We start from the raw sequence: 17,753 nt of genomic DNA, 5'->3' as shown, positions 1-17,753 counted from the left end.
GGAAGGAAGGAAGGAAGGAAAGAAAGGAAAGAAAGAAAGGAAAGAAAGAAAGAAGGAAGGATGGAAGGAAGGAAGGAAGGAAGGAAAGAAAGGAAAGAAAGAAAGGAAAGAAGGAAGGAAGGAAGGAAAGAAAGAAAGAAAGAAGGAAGGATGGAAGGAAGGAAGGAAGGAAGGAAGAAAGAAAGAAAGAAAGAAAGAAAGAAAGAAAGAAAGAAAGACCCCGCTGCAGTTTCTAAGACACATTTGTGGCTTTTATAAACGGCAGCGCGTTCGTTGAAAGAGGCCTTGTGCCACCGGTGACCTTAGCTAATGCTGACGTTCAGGAATTTAAACTTGGGAGCGGCCCCAGCATATCCTGTTCTAAAACCTGAGGGCCAGGGGCATTCTCCCACACTGCGTTCTCCTTTGGCCTCATTCTGTATCCAGTGGTCTCTTTCTTTCCATCATCTTCCCTGATTTCGTTTCAAAAAGCTATGGGTTTCAGGTAGAAAACTGCATGCAGGGCGCCTGGGTGGCCCAGCTTTCGAGCGTCCAACTCTTGATTTCGGCTCAGGTCGTGATGCCAGGGCCATGGGATCGAGCCCCGCGTCGGGCTCCTCACTGAGCGTGCACCCTGCTCTCTCGCGCACGCTCTCTCTCTCTCCCTGTCCCTCCCCTGTGTGTGCTCTCTCACAAAAATAAATAAATAAAAACATTGTTTTAAATGTGCATACGTCACACCTCCTTCCCTCCAGACGCGTCACATTTATAAATGCAGGTCCCCATTTGGAGTAAACACATGAGAAACCACATCATTGAAAACCTGTCTTCACGCTTACCTTGAACTAGAAACAGAGCAAAGGAGACAGATTCGTGCCCCTGACAGGGACGACAAGTTGAAGTGTTTCCCGAAAGCCCTGTGGTCAGCGTCTCAGCCTCTGACCCCCTTCTTGGATTTCACCCCATCAGGTAACCAGGTGAGTCTCTGCAAATCTGCAGATGCCTTTGCCTTCGAGGAGGACAGCAGCAGTGATGGGCTTTCTCCAGACCAGACTCGAAGCGAAGACCCCCAGGGCTCAGCAGGATCCCCAGCGGACAGCAAAGCTTCGGAGACCCCGTTAGCAGGTCCTGCTCTGGGGGCAGTCCAGGTAAATAAACCGCACCTCAGCCCGTCGTGTCTTTGTGGTCCTCAAGGCACACTGCCACCTTTGGTTTTGCGTAGAGACCCCGGTACGTCCCTGGATGGCGCTTCAGATGGGTGCCTCTTCTTACCCGATCCGGTTCTGGGGATCGGTGGGGGCGGGGGGGCAAAGCCTCCAGAAAACACCGAATGAGGAGCCTCTCGGGGCCGTACCCTTTGGCTTACTTGGCTACTCCGCCAAGTAGATGCCTACTATCTCCCAAACTTACGCGCGCGGCTAAAAGAGGCTCTCTGCCATCAGGTGACTCACTAGTCATCTCCTGGATAGAATGTGCCAGCGCAGGCTTCTGGCTTCAAACCCCACGGACTTCCCTGAGTATATTCTCTGCATGGTCCGGGGGGAGGGGAGACCAGGAAGTGCCGACAGGCTGCAAAGCAGGGGGCCCCCGAGGTGCCTCTACGGTTAGCGGGTTTCTGCCTGCCACACCACGTCCAGCCCAGCCCGAGAACGGCAGTCCCCCCCCACCCTTTCTGGACCAATCCACAAACACACAGGCCGTGAGGCATGTGTGTTGCAAATACTGTTCAAAAGCACATTTCTAAGAAAAATAATTAACAGTGGCTGGCGCTAGGCACTTCCCAAGCGTTTCCTTTGAGATGCCACACTGTCCTCCAGGCGGGTAGCGTCCACGTGCCTTCTGATGGAGGGGGGACCCAGGCTGTGTGAGGCCGAGCCCCTGCGTGGTCTCCAGACGCTGCAGATTCCCAACCCCCCTGGAGCTTTTACTTCTAGAAGCCACACAGAGGCTGGATGGGGGCTGCCCTCAGCCTAGCATGATGGTATTCACGCAGACCCAAAGAGGAGATGTGTGTGGACACACACACACACACTGTTCCGGAACCCGTGTTACTCGCTGGTCATCATCATGCCCTTCTTCACGCGGTGAAGCAAGCAAAGCTGGCACCTGCCGAGGAGAAATGGGACAAAGATAACAAGGAGAGCCGAAACACCCAGGCGTGTGTCCCGCGTGGGTTTGTAAGCAACGCGCGTTCCCTTCCCCTGCGCGCGGCGGCCGGGCTTTGCCGCCCGGCTTCTCCAACAACAGCAGACAGCAGTTTGGATCGCTCGTGGCTGTGGTTCCGATGGTAAATTCCTCAGCTTCTGACTTAAGAACGGTTTGAGGAGAAGACGAGTTCTTTTCTGCTTCACCCAGTTCGAAGAGGACGAGCCGGGGGGGTGATGCCGGGCCGGGTGCAGAAATCACTCTGTGATCGTACCCAGCGGCCCCGCTGAGCAGAGGAGGACACTGAGGCTCCAGAGGAAAGGATTCTGCAGAGGTTTCTCGGGCGCCGGGGCTCAGGAAAGGATGGGGAGGCTGCAGGGGGAGGTCGTGAGCGGCACCCTGTCCCTTTCTGTCACAGCATCGGGTGGCAGGAGAGGGACAGAAGATGATCACTCTTTTTTCCAAGTTCTCAGCATCCTGGAACACGTCTCTCAGAAAGGTTGTTCGTGACACTACACGCACACCCCCCCGACACACACACATATATATACACACACCTACATATACACGTGTACTCATAAGGAACTATACGTAAACACACAGACACCACACACATATACACACACTTTCTTTACATACATACACATCAATGTACATAAACACATATACACACAGACATGCAGACACATGCATACATATTTACACATACACATATATGCATGCACATACCTATGCATGTATGCACACACATCTATACACGCGTAGACATATATGGACAGACACACACGTATATACAGACCCACAAAAACACACACACGGCACACACAAACACACAAATGTGTACACGCAGACATATGCACACAAACACGTACACCCAGAAACACACACACACGCATGCACACACGTTTTCCCTCCCATCTGCTAACCCCCTTTTTATAATTTTTTTGGGTCCTACTTTCCGCCGAAATGCCCACACCCACTTCTCCCTCCTCCTTTTTTCTTCAGTCCCGTTATCAAGTCCAACAGGTAGACCTTGTCACAGGTGGAACTCTCACAGGGTTGACCAGCCGTCTGAGTTTTGGGTTGGCCTAGAACAGGCCATTTCTATACCTGTTTTCTGGAAGAATTATTGACGATGACTCCCTTATCTCTCAACAGTGACCTCAGTTGGTTGACAAATCATATGTATATACATATATATATATATATATATATATATATATATATATAAAATCATGATATCATGGCCCCTCTACTTTATTTCTGTGTCCTACGTTTTTTCCTCCTGCATCCTAATATTGCTAAAATTTGGATTTCAGGATCATTCTTCTGGCTCGGAAAATGACAAGAATGACTCAGCCTCACAGCTCAGCAACCTGTCAGACGCGGGCAAGCAAGGGCTTGGGACTCTGGGCCCCTCCAGTGCTGGGCACGCTGCCGTGAAGGTAGGGATGGGCCAGCAGGGGGCAGAGCTCTCTGAGTTTAGTGTGGCAACATGGGGGGAGTCACAGGGACCCCTGTGTAGGCTCAGTCCACCGGGAACATCGCGAGTCAGGAGAGGAGAAAGGGGCCCTCCACGTGCATGGACCAAGAGTCGGTTCGCTGTGCAAACGCAGCACGGGTCTTCCGTGTAGAGGAGAAACCTGTGAGCTGTGAGCTCGCGGTTGTTTGGGGTCACAGGTCAGCCAGCATGGGCCTGACTTAAAAGACTTCATCAGGCCAGCCTCGAGACAGCCACAGCAGGTCGAAAGGCACACAGGGTTTATACATGCCATCAGACAGGTAGAGGGGAGTTGGGTTTTATGCAGGGGAAGCAGGTCTGAGGGCTTACGTAACATAAGGCTCAAATCACCTAAGCCAGTCTCCCTTTGGAGAGAAAGATAAAGGGCGGGTCGCCTCCACAGTAGACTAATAACTATAAGCATTATAGCAGATTCTCGGTTAAATCTTCCCATTATGGCTAATGGTTCACAGAAGGCTCTATCCCCTTTCCAATTAACTGCCTGCTAACGATCACTGGGTTTTGTCGCTAATCATATTTTATCCCAAATAGCTTCTCTAGGGTCACCACTTAATGAGAGCGGAGATGTCTCTTATGAAATATTTGTTAAAAGAGCATAAGAATCAGCGTTTAAAGTAACAGCTCCGGGTCCCTTCTACCGCATATACACAAAAGAGGTTCTCGTGTTCCAAGTGGACGGCAGGCATTTTCGCTTCCCTGTAAATCTCCCTAAACCTCGCTAGAAACCCACTCCCTACGTAGCTGAAATCTTACTAGCAATTCACTCAGATCAACAGCCTTTGAAATTACAGGGCCGTCGATAGGTTTTGCTCATTGCAGGTGGAGGAAGGAGGTGGTTCACATTATCTATACCATTGTGTACAAGGAGAAATTTTATTACTATTTCTTACTATTTACTTACTTTTTTATTATTATTACTTATTTATTATTATTACTTACTATTATTTACTTACTTTTTTATTATTATTACTTATTTATTATTATTACTTACTATTTACTACTATTACTATTACTTAACTACCAGCGTAGTTAAGTGTTGCATAGGTCAGATTAGCACTGCCTTCAGCCTCACTGTACTAAGGAAATGTGACGGTTGCCCAGAGGGAGGACAGGTCGATTTCAGTGAAGAGCAGGATTGATGGGCAGCGGATCCGATGGGACTGGTTGTGTATGTGAGAGCCAACATCCCTGCTGGGTTGGTCAGTGCCTGTGAATTCTCAGTTGTTCTCCATTCATTATCTCTACCTTAGGAAGATGCTAGAGGGCTTCTCCAAGAAGGAAGCAGGCAAGCTGGGGGGAAGACATCTGTGCCCTATTGGCTTCGTAAGGTCCATTGGAGGCCACTGAGAGAATGTACCAGAATTCCCTGACAACTGTCCAGCCCTATGTAAGGGAAAGGTGTTCTCAATGCAGGCTCCTTGAAGATATATATCAGAGATGAAAAAAAATAGGATTCCTGTTCTCAAGAAGCCTGTAGTCTAATTGGGTCACAGCCACCACTAACCCACATAGTGTTTTGAGCAGATAAGAAACATGTACCATAAGGGACTTGAGTAGACATTTCTCCAAAGATAAGGAAATTGCCAGGGTGCCTGGGCTGTCTCAGTCAGTTAAGCATCTGACTCTTGATTTCAGCTAGGGTCATGATCTCAACGTTCATGGGTTCGAGCCCCACATCAGGCTCTGTGCTGAGAGAGCAGAGCCTGCTTGCGATTCTGTCTCTCCCTCTCTCTTTGCCCGTACCGTGCTCATGTGCACTCTCTCTCTCCCTCAAATAAACTGGAAAAAAAATTTTTTTAAGAAAAGAAAGAAATTGCCAATAAGCACCTGGAAAGGTGTCGAGTGTCATTGGCCATCAGGGAAATTAAACTCAAATTCGCAACAAAATACCACTTCATGCCCACCAAAATGGCTCTAGTGAAAAAACAGTAAATAACAAGTGTTGATGAGGATGAGGAGATTGGAGAGCTCTTACACATGGCTGGTGGCAACGTAAAATGGTGCGTCCACTGTGGAAAATAGCTTGGTGGTTCCTCAGAAAATTAAACGTTGAATTGCCCTATGACCCAGAAATCCCTCTCCTTGGGTGTATGTCCAAAAAAATGGAAAATGGGTGTCCCAGCAAAATCTTGTACATGAATATTCATGGCAGCACTATTCACAATATTCAAGAGTCGGAATGAAGTCAAATGTCCGTGAGCTGAAGGATGGATAAGCTTGTGGTATATCCAGAGGGATGAAGTCCTGAAAATATGATGCTTAAGTGAAAGAAGCCAGACACAAAAGGCCACATACTGTATGATTCTGGGTGTTTTTTTTTTTTTAATGTTTATTTATTTTGAGAGAGAATGCGAGAGTGTGGGAGGGGCAGAGAGAGAGAGAGAGCAGGGTGGGACAGAGAGAGAATCCCAAGCAGGCTCCACACTGTCAGTACAGAGCCCAACACAGGGCTCGATCCCACAAACCATGAGATCATGACCTGAGCTGAAATCAAGAGTCAAGACGCTTAACCAACTGAACCCCCCCAGGCACCTCCCTGGTATATGAAATATCCTGAATAGGCAAATCCAGGCAGACAGAAAACAGACGAGTGGTTTCTGGGGACCGCACCAAGAAGAAAATGGGGAGTGACTGCTTAGTGGGTATGGGGTCTCCTGGGGGTGATGAAAACGTTCTGGAACTATATAGTGATGACCTTCACACAACACTGTGAATCGTATACTTGTGAATTGTGGTAGTTACTGGGGCGATTTGTAGGTTACTTGTGTTTTACCACAATACAAAGAAGAGGTTCCTGTTTCTTGGGTGGCCAGCGCCCCCATCAGGGCCAGCAGTGTAGGAAGCAGGACTTCAGTCTCCCCTACCCCCGGGGCAGGGTATGCCGTGGTGCGACCCTTATCAGACTGCCTCAAAATGCTGCCTGACGCCTGCAGGTGAGAGAGAGCACTGTGAGCTGGGACAGGCTTCCCAGGTGAGCCGGGGTGTGAGCCCCCCGGGGAGAATGGGCAGGACTTAGTTAGCAGGTGCAGGATGGAGTTTCAGACAGCAGGAAATTGCCAGGCAGAGGCGGGGGAGCCCGGTAAGCTTTGGGGTGGGGAGGGGTCCAGCAGTTCAGTGAACTGTCTTGGGCAGGTGGGGGTTTGGGCTTCGTCTCGCAGGGCAGGACCCGCAAACTGATTGTCGCGGGGGTGGTTCGTTGTGGGACAGGCCCAGTGCGTGAGCAGGTTTCCCTCAGGATGCCTTCTTGCAGGGGCACCTGGGTGGCTCAGTCCGTTGAGCATCCAACTCTTGATTTGGTCATGAGCTCACGGTTGGTGAGTTCGAGCCCCACATTGTGCTCTGTACCGCTAGTGTGGAGCATGCTTGGGATCCTCTCTCTCCATCCCCCTCTCTCTGCCCCTCCCTGGGGCCCTCTCTCTCTCTCTCTCTCTCTCTCTCAAAATAAATAAATAAACTTAAAAAAAAAAAAGAATGCCTTCTTGCAAAAAACAGTCACGTACTCTTGAGCCACGGGCCGGACCATTCCCTGGGTTTTATATCCACCTCTGCTTTAGAAAGATATGCTCCCCTCCCATTGGCCAATGGTTCGTTTTCTGTTTTCTACCTAGAACCAAAAATAAAAAGAAAGAAAAAAAAATGAACTTACGACCTCAGGATGTTCTGGCTTCCAAAAAGTATGAAACTATACAGTTCCATGGAGTCAGAGTTCTGTGAGGACAATGGCCTTTGCCCTCCACTCTCCAGAGAAAATGGTCCAATTTGAGTAACTTCCGGAATGTTCCGAGTCCCTGTACGACAGTGGCCTGGAGAAAAAGTTCCCCACCCCTGACTTACCGGCAAGACCAGGCTTGCAGAGTCCCAGGTCGAGGTGGGAACAGATGCCGGGCTGGAGCAAAGCAGGGCCCAGCTGATTGCAGGAGCCCTGCAGAAATTCTCCCAGTGCAGAAGACTGATTGATTAGTTAATTAGAATGCTAATCGATTAAGGAGAAATGGCGCCACCCAGCACAGGGGAATGCTTGTTCTCATTAGCTATGACTTTCCGAGAGAAGAAGCCACCTTGAGAAAACACCAAAGGGGCTTCGGTGGTGGGACGTGTGGCCTCAGAGACTTGCAAGTTGTAGGCTCCTTCCGATGGGTCACTTTCAGATGTGTGCTTTGTGGTTAAAATGGGGACACTGCCCAGTGGAATCCTGCCTGCCGGCTATTTGGGAGCCCCCTCTTCTGGACACCGCTGGTACTACACTTCCCCTGCACAGTTTGCCCAAAGCCTCAGGATGCTTTTATCGTGACTTCCCGGTTCTCCGTTTCAATCTTCTGTAATAAAGTCAGGGCTTGAAAATTAAGATTTTTTTTTCCAGCTGATCACTGTACGGACTACCTTTTGCAGGTTATAGGCATAATCACAGTGTCCTTTTGAGACCTGTTACTATTTCACTGGTATCTTTCAGCGTCCTTGCATCGGTCCCTGAGAGGAAAACGAAGAACATTTTCCCCAACTTCCAGGGGAAAGTAACAGAGATGTGGGAAAGTAATTGTACCAAGTTCAGAAATTTGTTGTAGCTTCCTAGCCTGTAGCTTTAACTCATTTTGGTGCGTCTGAGTCATGTGCTGCGATGGGTAGCTTCTAGAAGGGCCCCTGTGGGTGGTTAACCCTTCTCACAGTAAGTCAAGAATCATTATTCCAGAAGGTGTCACTTCCTGGCCTTATATCAGTATTTGGGGAAAGTATTGGTGGAAAGGGGACTCTATCTTACTTTTTCACCCAAAGCAGCAAAAATCCACATTGTGGATTTTTGAGGACAGGTTTAATTTCATCCAGGATGATGTTACTTTTCTATTAAGTTTATATATTTATCGAGAGAGAGAGAGAGAGAGAGAGAGAGAGAGAGAGAGAGAAAACCAGCAGGGGAGGGGCAGAGAGAGAGAAGGAGAAAGAGGATCCAATGCAGGGCTCAAAATCATGAACCTTGAAATCATAACCTGAGCCAAGTCAGACCCACCCAGGAGCCCCCAAAGTGATGTGATTCATAAGTCAATTTACTGAATCACTAAACGTGATTTCAGGTACACATTTGAAGGAATTTTCTTATGACCCCATCTCAAGATGAGATCGTATCCTTTCTTTCTTTTATTAAGTTTTTCTAAATTTGATTTTGAGAGAGAGACGAGAGCACGAGCTGGGAAGGGGCAGAGAGAGAAGGGACAGAGAATCCGAAGCAGGCTCCAGGCTCTGAGCTGTCAGCACAGAGCCCGACGTGGGGCTCGAACCCACAAAACGTGAGATTCTGACCTGAGCCAAAGTCGGACGCTTAACTGACTGAGCCACCCAGGCGCCCCGAGATCATATCCTTTCTTAGACCACCTGTTGGTTTTAGATTAGGGAAGCCTCCTCACCAAAACATAGGCTTACTTACATCTTCCTCTGCGCTGGGAAGGAAATGCTCCTGGAGCCCCTTCCAAGATTCACGACCCTCCTTCTAGAGTGATGCACCTGTCGTAGTTCTGTTGGATAGACACCTTAATGCCCCAGGATCTCTGTGCATGGTGCCTCTGCTCTGTTGTATTTGTGGGATCGGAGGAAGCCCATCAAACAGACCCTCTTCGTGATCCACCCATGACGTCAAGCCACCCCCACCCCCACCCCCTAAAGCACGTGCCGTTTCTCCACCCCCCTCTGCAGTCCAAGTCCTTGAGCGACAGTAAGAACCGCCACAAAAAGCCCAAGGACCCCAAGCCCAAGGTGAAGAAGCTCAAATATCACCAGTACATCCCCCCAGACCAGAAGGCCGAGAAGTCGCCTCCGCCCATGGACTCGGCCTACGCCCGGCTGCTCCAGCAGCAACAGCTGTTTCTACAGCTCCAAATCCTCAGCCAGCAGGAACAGCACCGGCTCAGCTACCCTGGGATTCACCAAGCTCAGCTCAAGTAAGTCGGGAGAGCCTGGCGGGGGGTGGCGGCGATGGGCAGAGGTCAGCCGGCGAGGGCTTGTGCGTGTCTGAGGCACCTGCCGGGCCGGCACCGGGATGCCCCGTGAGTCCCGGATCGTACCGGGTCCTCGTCAGGTGGGTGTAGAATGGGACTCCGTGGAGAACCCGTGCCCATGTCTTTAGGAACCTGAGGCTGGGAGGAAGCAAAGAAATCAGTGCCCAGGTGAAGGGAACCGGGCCAAGAGAAGGGATTAGCACTCTCAGACTGAATGGTGAAACAGAGAGGAGAAACCATGCGAGAATGGTTTTGTTTTTTTTTTAATAATTGATTTTTTTTAAGTTTATCCATTTATTTTTAAGAAAGAGAGAGCAGGGGAGGGGCAGAGAGGAAAGAGAGAGAGAGAGAGAGAGAGAGAGAGAGAGAGAGAGGATCCCAAGCAGGCTCCACGCTGTCAGCACAGAGCCCGACATGGGGCTCGAACTGACGATCACGAGATTGTGACCTGAGCCAAAACCGAGAGTCGACGCTTAAGAGACTGAGCCACCCAGGTGCCCCCATAAGAACGGTTGGTTGAATTCACTCAGCCCTTATGCTTTAGGAAGCAACAGCGCTGAGTGACTCAGTGACAGCCCCCAAAGATTGACTCCTGGACCCTGATGGGGGCGTGTGACCTCACTGTGGGTCACTGTTTAAATGGGCATCCCTTTCAACTCTACAGGTGGGATATAGGTTCCCTCACCTGTCTCTGTTCAGCGTCCGATCAGGTTGGCAATGATGCTGAGTGTTGAATACAGTCATGCTTTACAAGGCGTGATGGTGCCCCCACGGGACAGTGAACCTGCTCAACCATAGGTGGACACGTCCTCTCCCCTCGGCCAAAATCTCTATCACTCCCTCCTGTCTCCCCAGAACTCAGCTGGAGCTCACTTGCCACGTGTCATGGAGCCTGTACTCTTGTCTTCCTCACCCAGCCTCTTCTGCCGATTTATTAGTTGCCCGATCCTTGCCGGCAATTAGCTTGTGACCTGATCTCAATGCAAGTTGCCCAATCAGGGTTCCGGCCACCCAGTTCCAATGTGCTGGGGAGGCTTTCCCCACATTGCCAAGCCCCCGCCGGGTGCCCTACTGTTCCACTCAATTCTGGCACTGTCTGCCTAGAGATGGCATCAGATCCCACAGGTTAAGGGCTCAGTTCTACAAGACTTCCCAGCCTCCTCCCCCCGTTTCAGATACCAATTGCAAGTCTAGAAGTTGTGGCCTGGGCTTCTGGTTGACCCGGCTATAGGTCAGAGGCTTCCATGACTTCCTCCTTGGGTTCGATTAATTTGCTGGAGTGGCTCACAGAAATCAGAGAAACACCTTATTGACTAGATCATTGGCTTATTGTAAAAGGATAGAACTCAGAAGCAGCCAGAATGAAGAGATGCCTAAGGCAAGGGGTGTGGGAAAGGGTGAGGAACTTCCTGCCCCTTCCACTCCCCCTCGTTCTCCACATGTTCGCCAACGTGGATGCTCTCTGAACTCCATTCTTTTAGGTTTTATAGAGTCTTCATTACAAGCATGACTGATTAAATCATTGGCCATTGGTGAATGGCTTGACCTTGAGCCCCCATCTTGTCTCCTCAGAGTTCAGGGGGTGGGACTAAAATTCCAACCACAAATCGTAGGGTTGGTTCTTAGGCAATCGGCCCCCACCCTTCGGTGACCTAGGGGCTTTCACAAAGTCGCCTCCTTAACATAACAAGTGGCACCTTTGGGGCTCTTCTCACTTAGAAATTCTAAGGATTTTAGGAACTCTGTGCCAGAAAGAGGGTAGAGGGCCAAATATGTAATTTCTTATTGTACATCACAGTATCACGCCCCCATATGTGTATCTGGCCATGTTTTAAGGGCCCTTTTTTGTTGTTTGCTTTTCAGGGAACCAAACGAACAGATGGTCAGAAATCCAAACTCCACTTCAGCACCACTGAGCAATACCCCTTTGTCTCCTGTCAAAAACAGCTTTTCTGGACAAACTGGTGTCTCTTCTCTCAAACCAGGCCCCCTCCCATCAAACCTAGATGATCTGAAGGTAGAGGATTTGGTGTGATTTTTTTCTTTTCTTTTTTCTCTTCTTTTCTTTTCTTTCTCTCTCTTTCTCTTTCTTTTTCTCTCTTTCTTTCTCTCTCTTTTTCTTTCTCTCTCTCTCAACAAATACAACAGATTTTTTTAAGCTTTTATTATTAATCTCTGCACCAAACGTGGGGTTCAAACTCACAACCCCGAGATCAAGAGTCTCATGTTTCACCGACTGAGCCAGCCAGGCACCCCAACAAATACATCAGTAGATTTTTAACACCATTTTTACCAACTGATTTCTTGAGTAAACTAGTGAAAGGGAGAGACTTAAGTCTCTCTATGGGGGAGACTTAAGTAAGTGACAGAATTTTATTTTATTTTTAAAATGTATTTATTTATTTTGAAAGAGAGACAGAGAGTATGAGTGGAAGAGGGGCAGAGAGAGAGAGGCAGAGAGAGAATCCCAAGCAGGCTCCACGCTGTCAGGACAGAGCCCGATGCAGGGCTCAACTCATGAAGCGTGAGACAGTGACCTGTGCAACCTCGGGCTACTTTCCTAATTTCTCTACATCGTAGATTGCTTATTTGCACAAATGAGTTATTGTGAGAACCCAGTGGAATCCTATATACATGATAGAGCTTAGCACAGAGAATAGCTGTAAGACTGATGTGACCTTCCAGAACGCTCTTAGAGCTTCGCACGGAGAGGAACTGTAAGATTGATGTGAGCTTCCAGAATGCTCTAAGCCAATGGTCAATTCCATGATGAACTTTTACAGCCTCTGGTGAAATGAAAAAAGTAAGAATCACGTAAAGGGCTTTTCATAAATCTAAGTGTGTTCAACACACCTGATTGATCTTTATTCCAAGTATTTATTTCCTCCCGATGTTTTCAGTGCTGAAGATCCTTTCTGTTAGGGAGCAGTGACAGTAGTGGATGGAAGGTGGGTGTTTCTAGTAGAGTTTTGTTTCTTTGTATTAAGCAGGGGTATTGTTAAATAAGAATATTAGTCTTAGTTGACAAGGTGAAATGTTGGTAACCCTATGTCCACCGCATAATTGAAAACAATGTACTGTTCTGTGAAATCCCCGAATCTGAGAACCTCTGCTCTGAAATGTCACAGCAACTTGTTAAGTGCTGTGCGTGTGAGAGAGAAAGCCATTTGCTCCGAATCGCAGACCTCACGGAGGTCACAGAGGATCAAATGACCTTGGGCTTTGAGTTGAACCTGGCGCGTTTCAGAGCAGTGCTCAGAACGGGCATATTCATATATATTCAGCCATCCGGTGTTAGCAAAAGAACTAAAGAAGGTGGTTGAAGTGCCTTCCATTCCTGTAACGTGTGAGCACACCTTCTCCCCCCAGTGCCTCACTCCATTTTCTGTGGTTACACCTGTTCGCCTGGTTTCTGCCCCTGTGTTACTCTCTACCCTCCCCCAAGGACCTTATCAGTTTTCCCCAAAACATCAGATTCCTATAGGTCCCCAGGGCCTTCACCATACCAGTCTTTCTCAGTCCCTGTTTGTCTCCCTCATCCCCCTTCTCAGCCTTTGGTCATTATCTGCTCTGGGGGAGAGGTAGGGTTGGGATTATTTCGAATGAAAGAAAATTAATTCTACGGCTGCCAAGGGCCAACACCAGTCACTTGATATCAATCGCTCCTCTGTCTCTTCCACTTGGAATAAAAAATGCTTAGGCTTCACTGAGATTGTTTTAATTTTGCATCCATAAACCTGGAGGAGGATGCCAAGCTTGTGACAATGCCCCCCCCCCCCCCCGCCGAGCAGTGGGTCACCCACCCTTCACTCCCCACATCATAAATCCATGGAGGTAAAAGTAGGTCCTGTCACCTAGAAAACAATATACTCAATGCAGTAAGCCAGGCACAAAGGGACAACTTTTCTATGAGTCTGCTTTATAGCAGGTGCCTGGAGAAGACAAATTCATAGCGACAGAAAGTTCAATGGCGACTACCAGGGGCTGGGGAGAGGAGTATGTGGAGTTGGTGTCTAATAGATACATAGGTTCTGTTTGCGATGAGGACAAAGTTCTGGAGATGGATAGTGGTGATATTTGCACAACAGCATGAGTGTACTGACCCCAACTGAACTTCATACTTAAAGGTGATTAAATGCTAAAAATGTATGCTGTACATCTTTAACCACAATAAAAATGATTTTTCTTAAAAGTGGTCTACCTTAGGGGCGCCTGGGTGGCTCCGTCGGTTGAGCGGCCGACTTCGGCTCAGGTCATGATCTCGCGGTCGGTGAATTCGAGCCCCACATCGGGCTCTGTGCTGACAGCTCAGAGCCTGGAATCTGCTCTGGATTCTGGCTCCCTCTCTCTCTGCCCCTCCCCAGCTCACACTCCGTTCTCTCTGTCTCTCAAAAATGAATAAACGTTAAAAAAATTTTTTTTAATAAAAAAATAGTTTACCTTAGGATGGGATCTTGGGTCAGGTAGATCTGGAGTTGGCTTGGCCCCAGACAAAGCACAGTCCAGATGTGATGTGCCATCTGGCAGAGTCCCCCAGAGATGGCTTCCTCCATGTGCACGTGCTCAGAACGATTGGCTGGTTAGAGTTATGGTAATTAGCACAGGTACGAGGAAATGATGACCGTAGCAGCTACCATTTTTTTTTTTGGCGTAAACTATCAGTCGACCATCCTATATAGATTTGCTTCCACTTTCCACCATGCAAGATACGTTTTAAATGTGAACATACAAATCAGGACCTCAGAGAAGCTGAATGAATAATGCATCACTCCTCCTCCTAGATAGTGTTGATATTTACGTGTCGTGAGTGCTATACGGTGGTTTTCTGTATAAGAGAAAGATATTGTTCATAAACCTAATACCGAACCTGATAGCACAGGTGGGAATAGTGGGAGAAATACACGAGTTCCATCAGAACATAGGTGGACGTGCAAATCTTTTATCTTCGTGAATTTTCTCCCTCACCTGTGGAAGCCATCCCAATTCCATGTGGTCATTTGACGGCTTTGCCTTGTGCTTCCAGAGCCCACAGGCTGAATGCTATGCAAGTTAACCAGCTTGTAAAAATGATAAAACTGGGGGGTTGAACTTAAGCGAGTGACGTTTTTGTCTTTTTAGTGTTATTTTATTTTAAATTCCAGTATAGTTAACATACAGTGTTAGTAGCAGGTGTACAATATAGTGATTCAGCCGTTCTGTACATCACCCAGGGCTCATCACGACAGGCGCACTCCTAAATCCCCATCACCCGTTTCCCCCACCCCTCCTCGCCGCTGGGAACCATCAGTGTGTTCTCTATAGTTAAGAATCTGTGTCTTCGTTTGTCTTTCTCTCTCTGTCTCTCTTTTTTTGCCTTTGTTTTTGTTTGTTTCTTTCTAATGCCACATATGAGTGAAATCAAATGGTATTTGTCTTTCTCTGATGGACTTATTTCACTTAGCATAGTACTCTCTGGCTCCATCCACGTCATTGCAAATGGCACAGTTTCATTCTTTTTTACAGCTGAATAATATTCCACTGTATATATACACACACCACCTCTTCTTTATCCATTCATCTATCGTTGGACACTTGGGCTGCTTCCATAATTTGTCTATTGTGAATAATGCTGCTATAAACATAGGGGCGCATGTATCCCTTTGAACTGGTGTTTTTGTGTTTTTTGAATAAATACTCAGTAGTGCGATTACTGGATCATAGGGTGGCTCTGTTTTTAATTGAGCGATTTCAGAGGTTTTGCTATTGTCATTTGAGATGAGGGGAGGGACAGAGAAACCTTAATTGGACTTGACGACTGGGTGTGTGGGGAGAGGTGCCACCTGGGAGTGTGACACTGGGGGCAGAAATTGGGAGGGCAGAATGGGGATCTGATCTGAAGGGATGTTGGCAAGTGCATTCAGTTTGGGGAAACTGAGTCACGGGTACCACCAGGACAAGCAAAGGGAAATGTCTAGCCAGTTTCCACGCAGTTAGAAACACACTGCGTAGTTCAGCTCAACTGTGCCATCGGGCTAGGCACAGAAATGTTGGAATCTAAACATTAACACAAGCGGGGGGCACCTGTGAGACTCAGTCAGTTAAGCATCTGACTTCGGCTCAGGTCATGATCTCATGGTTCATGAGTTCGAGCCCTGCGTCGGGCTCTGTGCTGACAGCTCAGAGCCTGGAGGCTGCTTCGGATTCTGTGTCTCCCTCTCTCTCTGCCCCTCCCCTGCTCATGCTCTCTCTCTCTCTAGCTCTCTCTCTCTCTCTCTCTTAAAAATAAATAAACATTAAAAAAATATTTGGAATTGTTTGCATAGCAGGTCAGTTCAAAATACAGGACTGACTGAAAAGGAGAACAAATGGAAAGAGTGGGAGGGAAGGAAGGAGAAGAGGAATAAAGGAAGCAGGTGATGTGATCATATCTTGGAAAAGGAAGAAGAGGAACTAATAAAGGTGACCCTTAAAACAGGCAATCAGAAAGATAAGGTAACGAAGGTGGATGTTCTCCCAAAATATTCACATTTTGCAGAATAGGAATAAAAGGGGGAAAGCATTGAGAAAAGAGTTTGACTTCTCATTAAAAAGTTATACATGGGGGCGCCTGTGTGGCTCAGTCAGTTAAGTGTCTGACTCTTGGTTTTGGCTCAGGTCATGATCTCATGGTTCGTGGGATCGAGCCCCGTGTCAGGCTCTGTGCTGATGGAGTGGAGCCTGCTTGGGATTTTCTCTCTTCCTCTGCCCTTCCTGTGCTCGCTCTCTCTCTCTCTCTCTCTCTCTCTCTCTCAAAATAGTTATACCTTCAAAAAAGAGTTATACATGGTAACATCACAGTATGTGCATTTTTTTTTTGCATCTTGTTTCTAACAAACTGGAGAGCCAGAGAGCATGGGAGACAGACAGGGAGAGAGAGAGAAATGGGAAATTTAAAAACTGGGAAAATATGAAAGATTTTAAGAAATAATTGTTTGTGCATTTTAGTTCTCATAATGGTCTATCTGTGTGTTTTTTGTAATGTACTTATTTTTTAGAGAAAGATATCAAAATATTTACAGATTAAATTATATGATTTGCTTCAACATAATTCAGGAAATGTGGAAATGGTTTGGGGATTAACTGAACCCAGACTGAACATGAATTGATCATTGTTGAAGCTGGTTGATGGGTACATGTGGCTCATTATAATTTAAAATTTTATCAACTTTTGTGGATGTTCGAAATTTTTCATAGTACATGGTTGAAAGTTATCAGGGAATAAAAGACCTATGAATGTAGGAAAGAGGTGTATACAAACCTTTGTCCCAACCAAGCCCACCCAGCCTAATATTCTGAAACATAAAGTAAACTGAACCCAACAAGTATTCATGTTATTTCAGAATATGAGCTGCATGATTTAATGATGTAGTTTAAAATATTCAGTGCCAGAACAGAGCCTAAAAATAAATGTAGAACTCATTAATTTTAAGGAACTCAAAGTTAAAACAATAATGGGTTGCCATTTCGCACTTTTTCAAACCAGCAAATCTAAAAGAAAATGATAAAAACAATACCAGAAAGAGGAAGAGGAGAAGGTATATTTTTTGCCTGTGGTAGTGTGAGTTGTGGTGATCCTTTTAAAATAACTTTTAAATGATTGTAAGGTGGTAATATATTTACTATTGAAGCGTGACAATGTATGGAAAAGTAAAGAGCATTTTAAAAGATAATTGAGGGGCGCCTGGGTGGCTTTGGCTCAGGTCATGATCTCATAGTTCGTGAGTTTGAGCCCCACTTTGGGTGAGCTCAAGCTCTGCTTCCACTGAGCTCTGCTTTTCTCTCTCTCTCCCTGTCCCTTCCTCCCTCCCTCCCTCTTCCTCCTCCCTGTCTCTTTCCCCCTCACTCCCTTGTGCCCTCTCTCTCCCCTCCCAAAAAGATCATTGATTCACAGCCTTGCAGATCATATTTCCTTATAGACTTCAAATGCAGATGCACATTATTTGTTTGCAAAGTTATTGTTGTCAAGTAATTCTGTAAAAGCATGAATTTCTGGCATGCTTTTTTGTGTAACTTACCATGAACCTTTTTCATAACTTTCAATATTCAACTAACATTTTATTTTTTTTTAATTTTTTTTTTTTCAACGTTTTTTTTTTTTTTTTTTT

The 17,753-nt window shown here is 47.1% G+C and overlaps 1 protein-coding gene across 2 annotated transcripts in view; it reads left to right on the top strand.

Annotated features, from left to right (window-relative positions):
* The window catches only part of MYOCD (myocardin), a 108,494-nt gene that overhangs the window by 73,263 nt on the left and 17,478 nt on the right, over nucleotides 1-17,753 (top strand). For both annotated transcript variants that reach the window (XM_049638086.1, XM_049638087.1), the window contains 4 exons: nucleotides 949-1,127; nucleotides 3,444-3,569; nucleotides 9,329-9,573; nucleotides 11,494-11,647. In XM_049638086.1, the coding sequence (XP_049494043.1) occupies nucleotides 949-1,127; nucleotides 3,444-3,569; nucleotides 9,329-9,573; nucleotides 11,494-11,647 (704 nt within the window). The remainder of the gene's footprint in view (nucleotides 1-948; nucleotides 1,128-3,443; nucleotides 3,570-9,328; nucleotides 9,574-11,493; nucleotides 11,648-17,753) is intronic.

Source organism: Panthera uncia, chromosome E1 (genome assembly GCF_023721935.1).
Source record: "Panthera uncia isolate 11264 chromosome E1, Puncia_PCG_1.0, whole genome shotgun sequence".
NCBI classification, from domain to species: Eukaryota; Metazoa; Chordata; class Mammalia; order Carnivora; family Felidae; genus Panthera; species Panthera uncia.
Note: the sequence above shows the minus strand (reverse complement) of the source record. Positions and strands in the feature narration are given on the sequence as shown.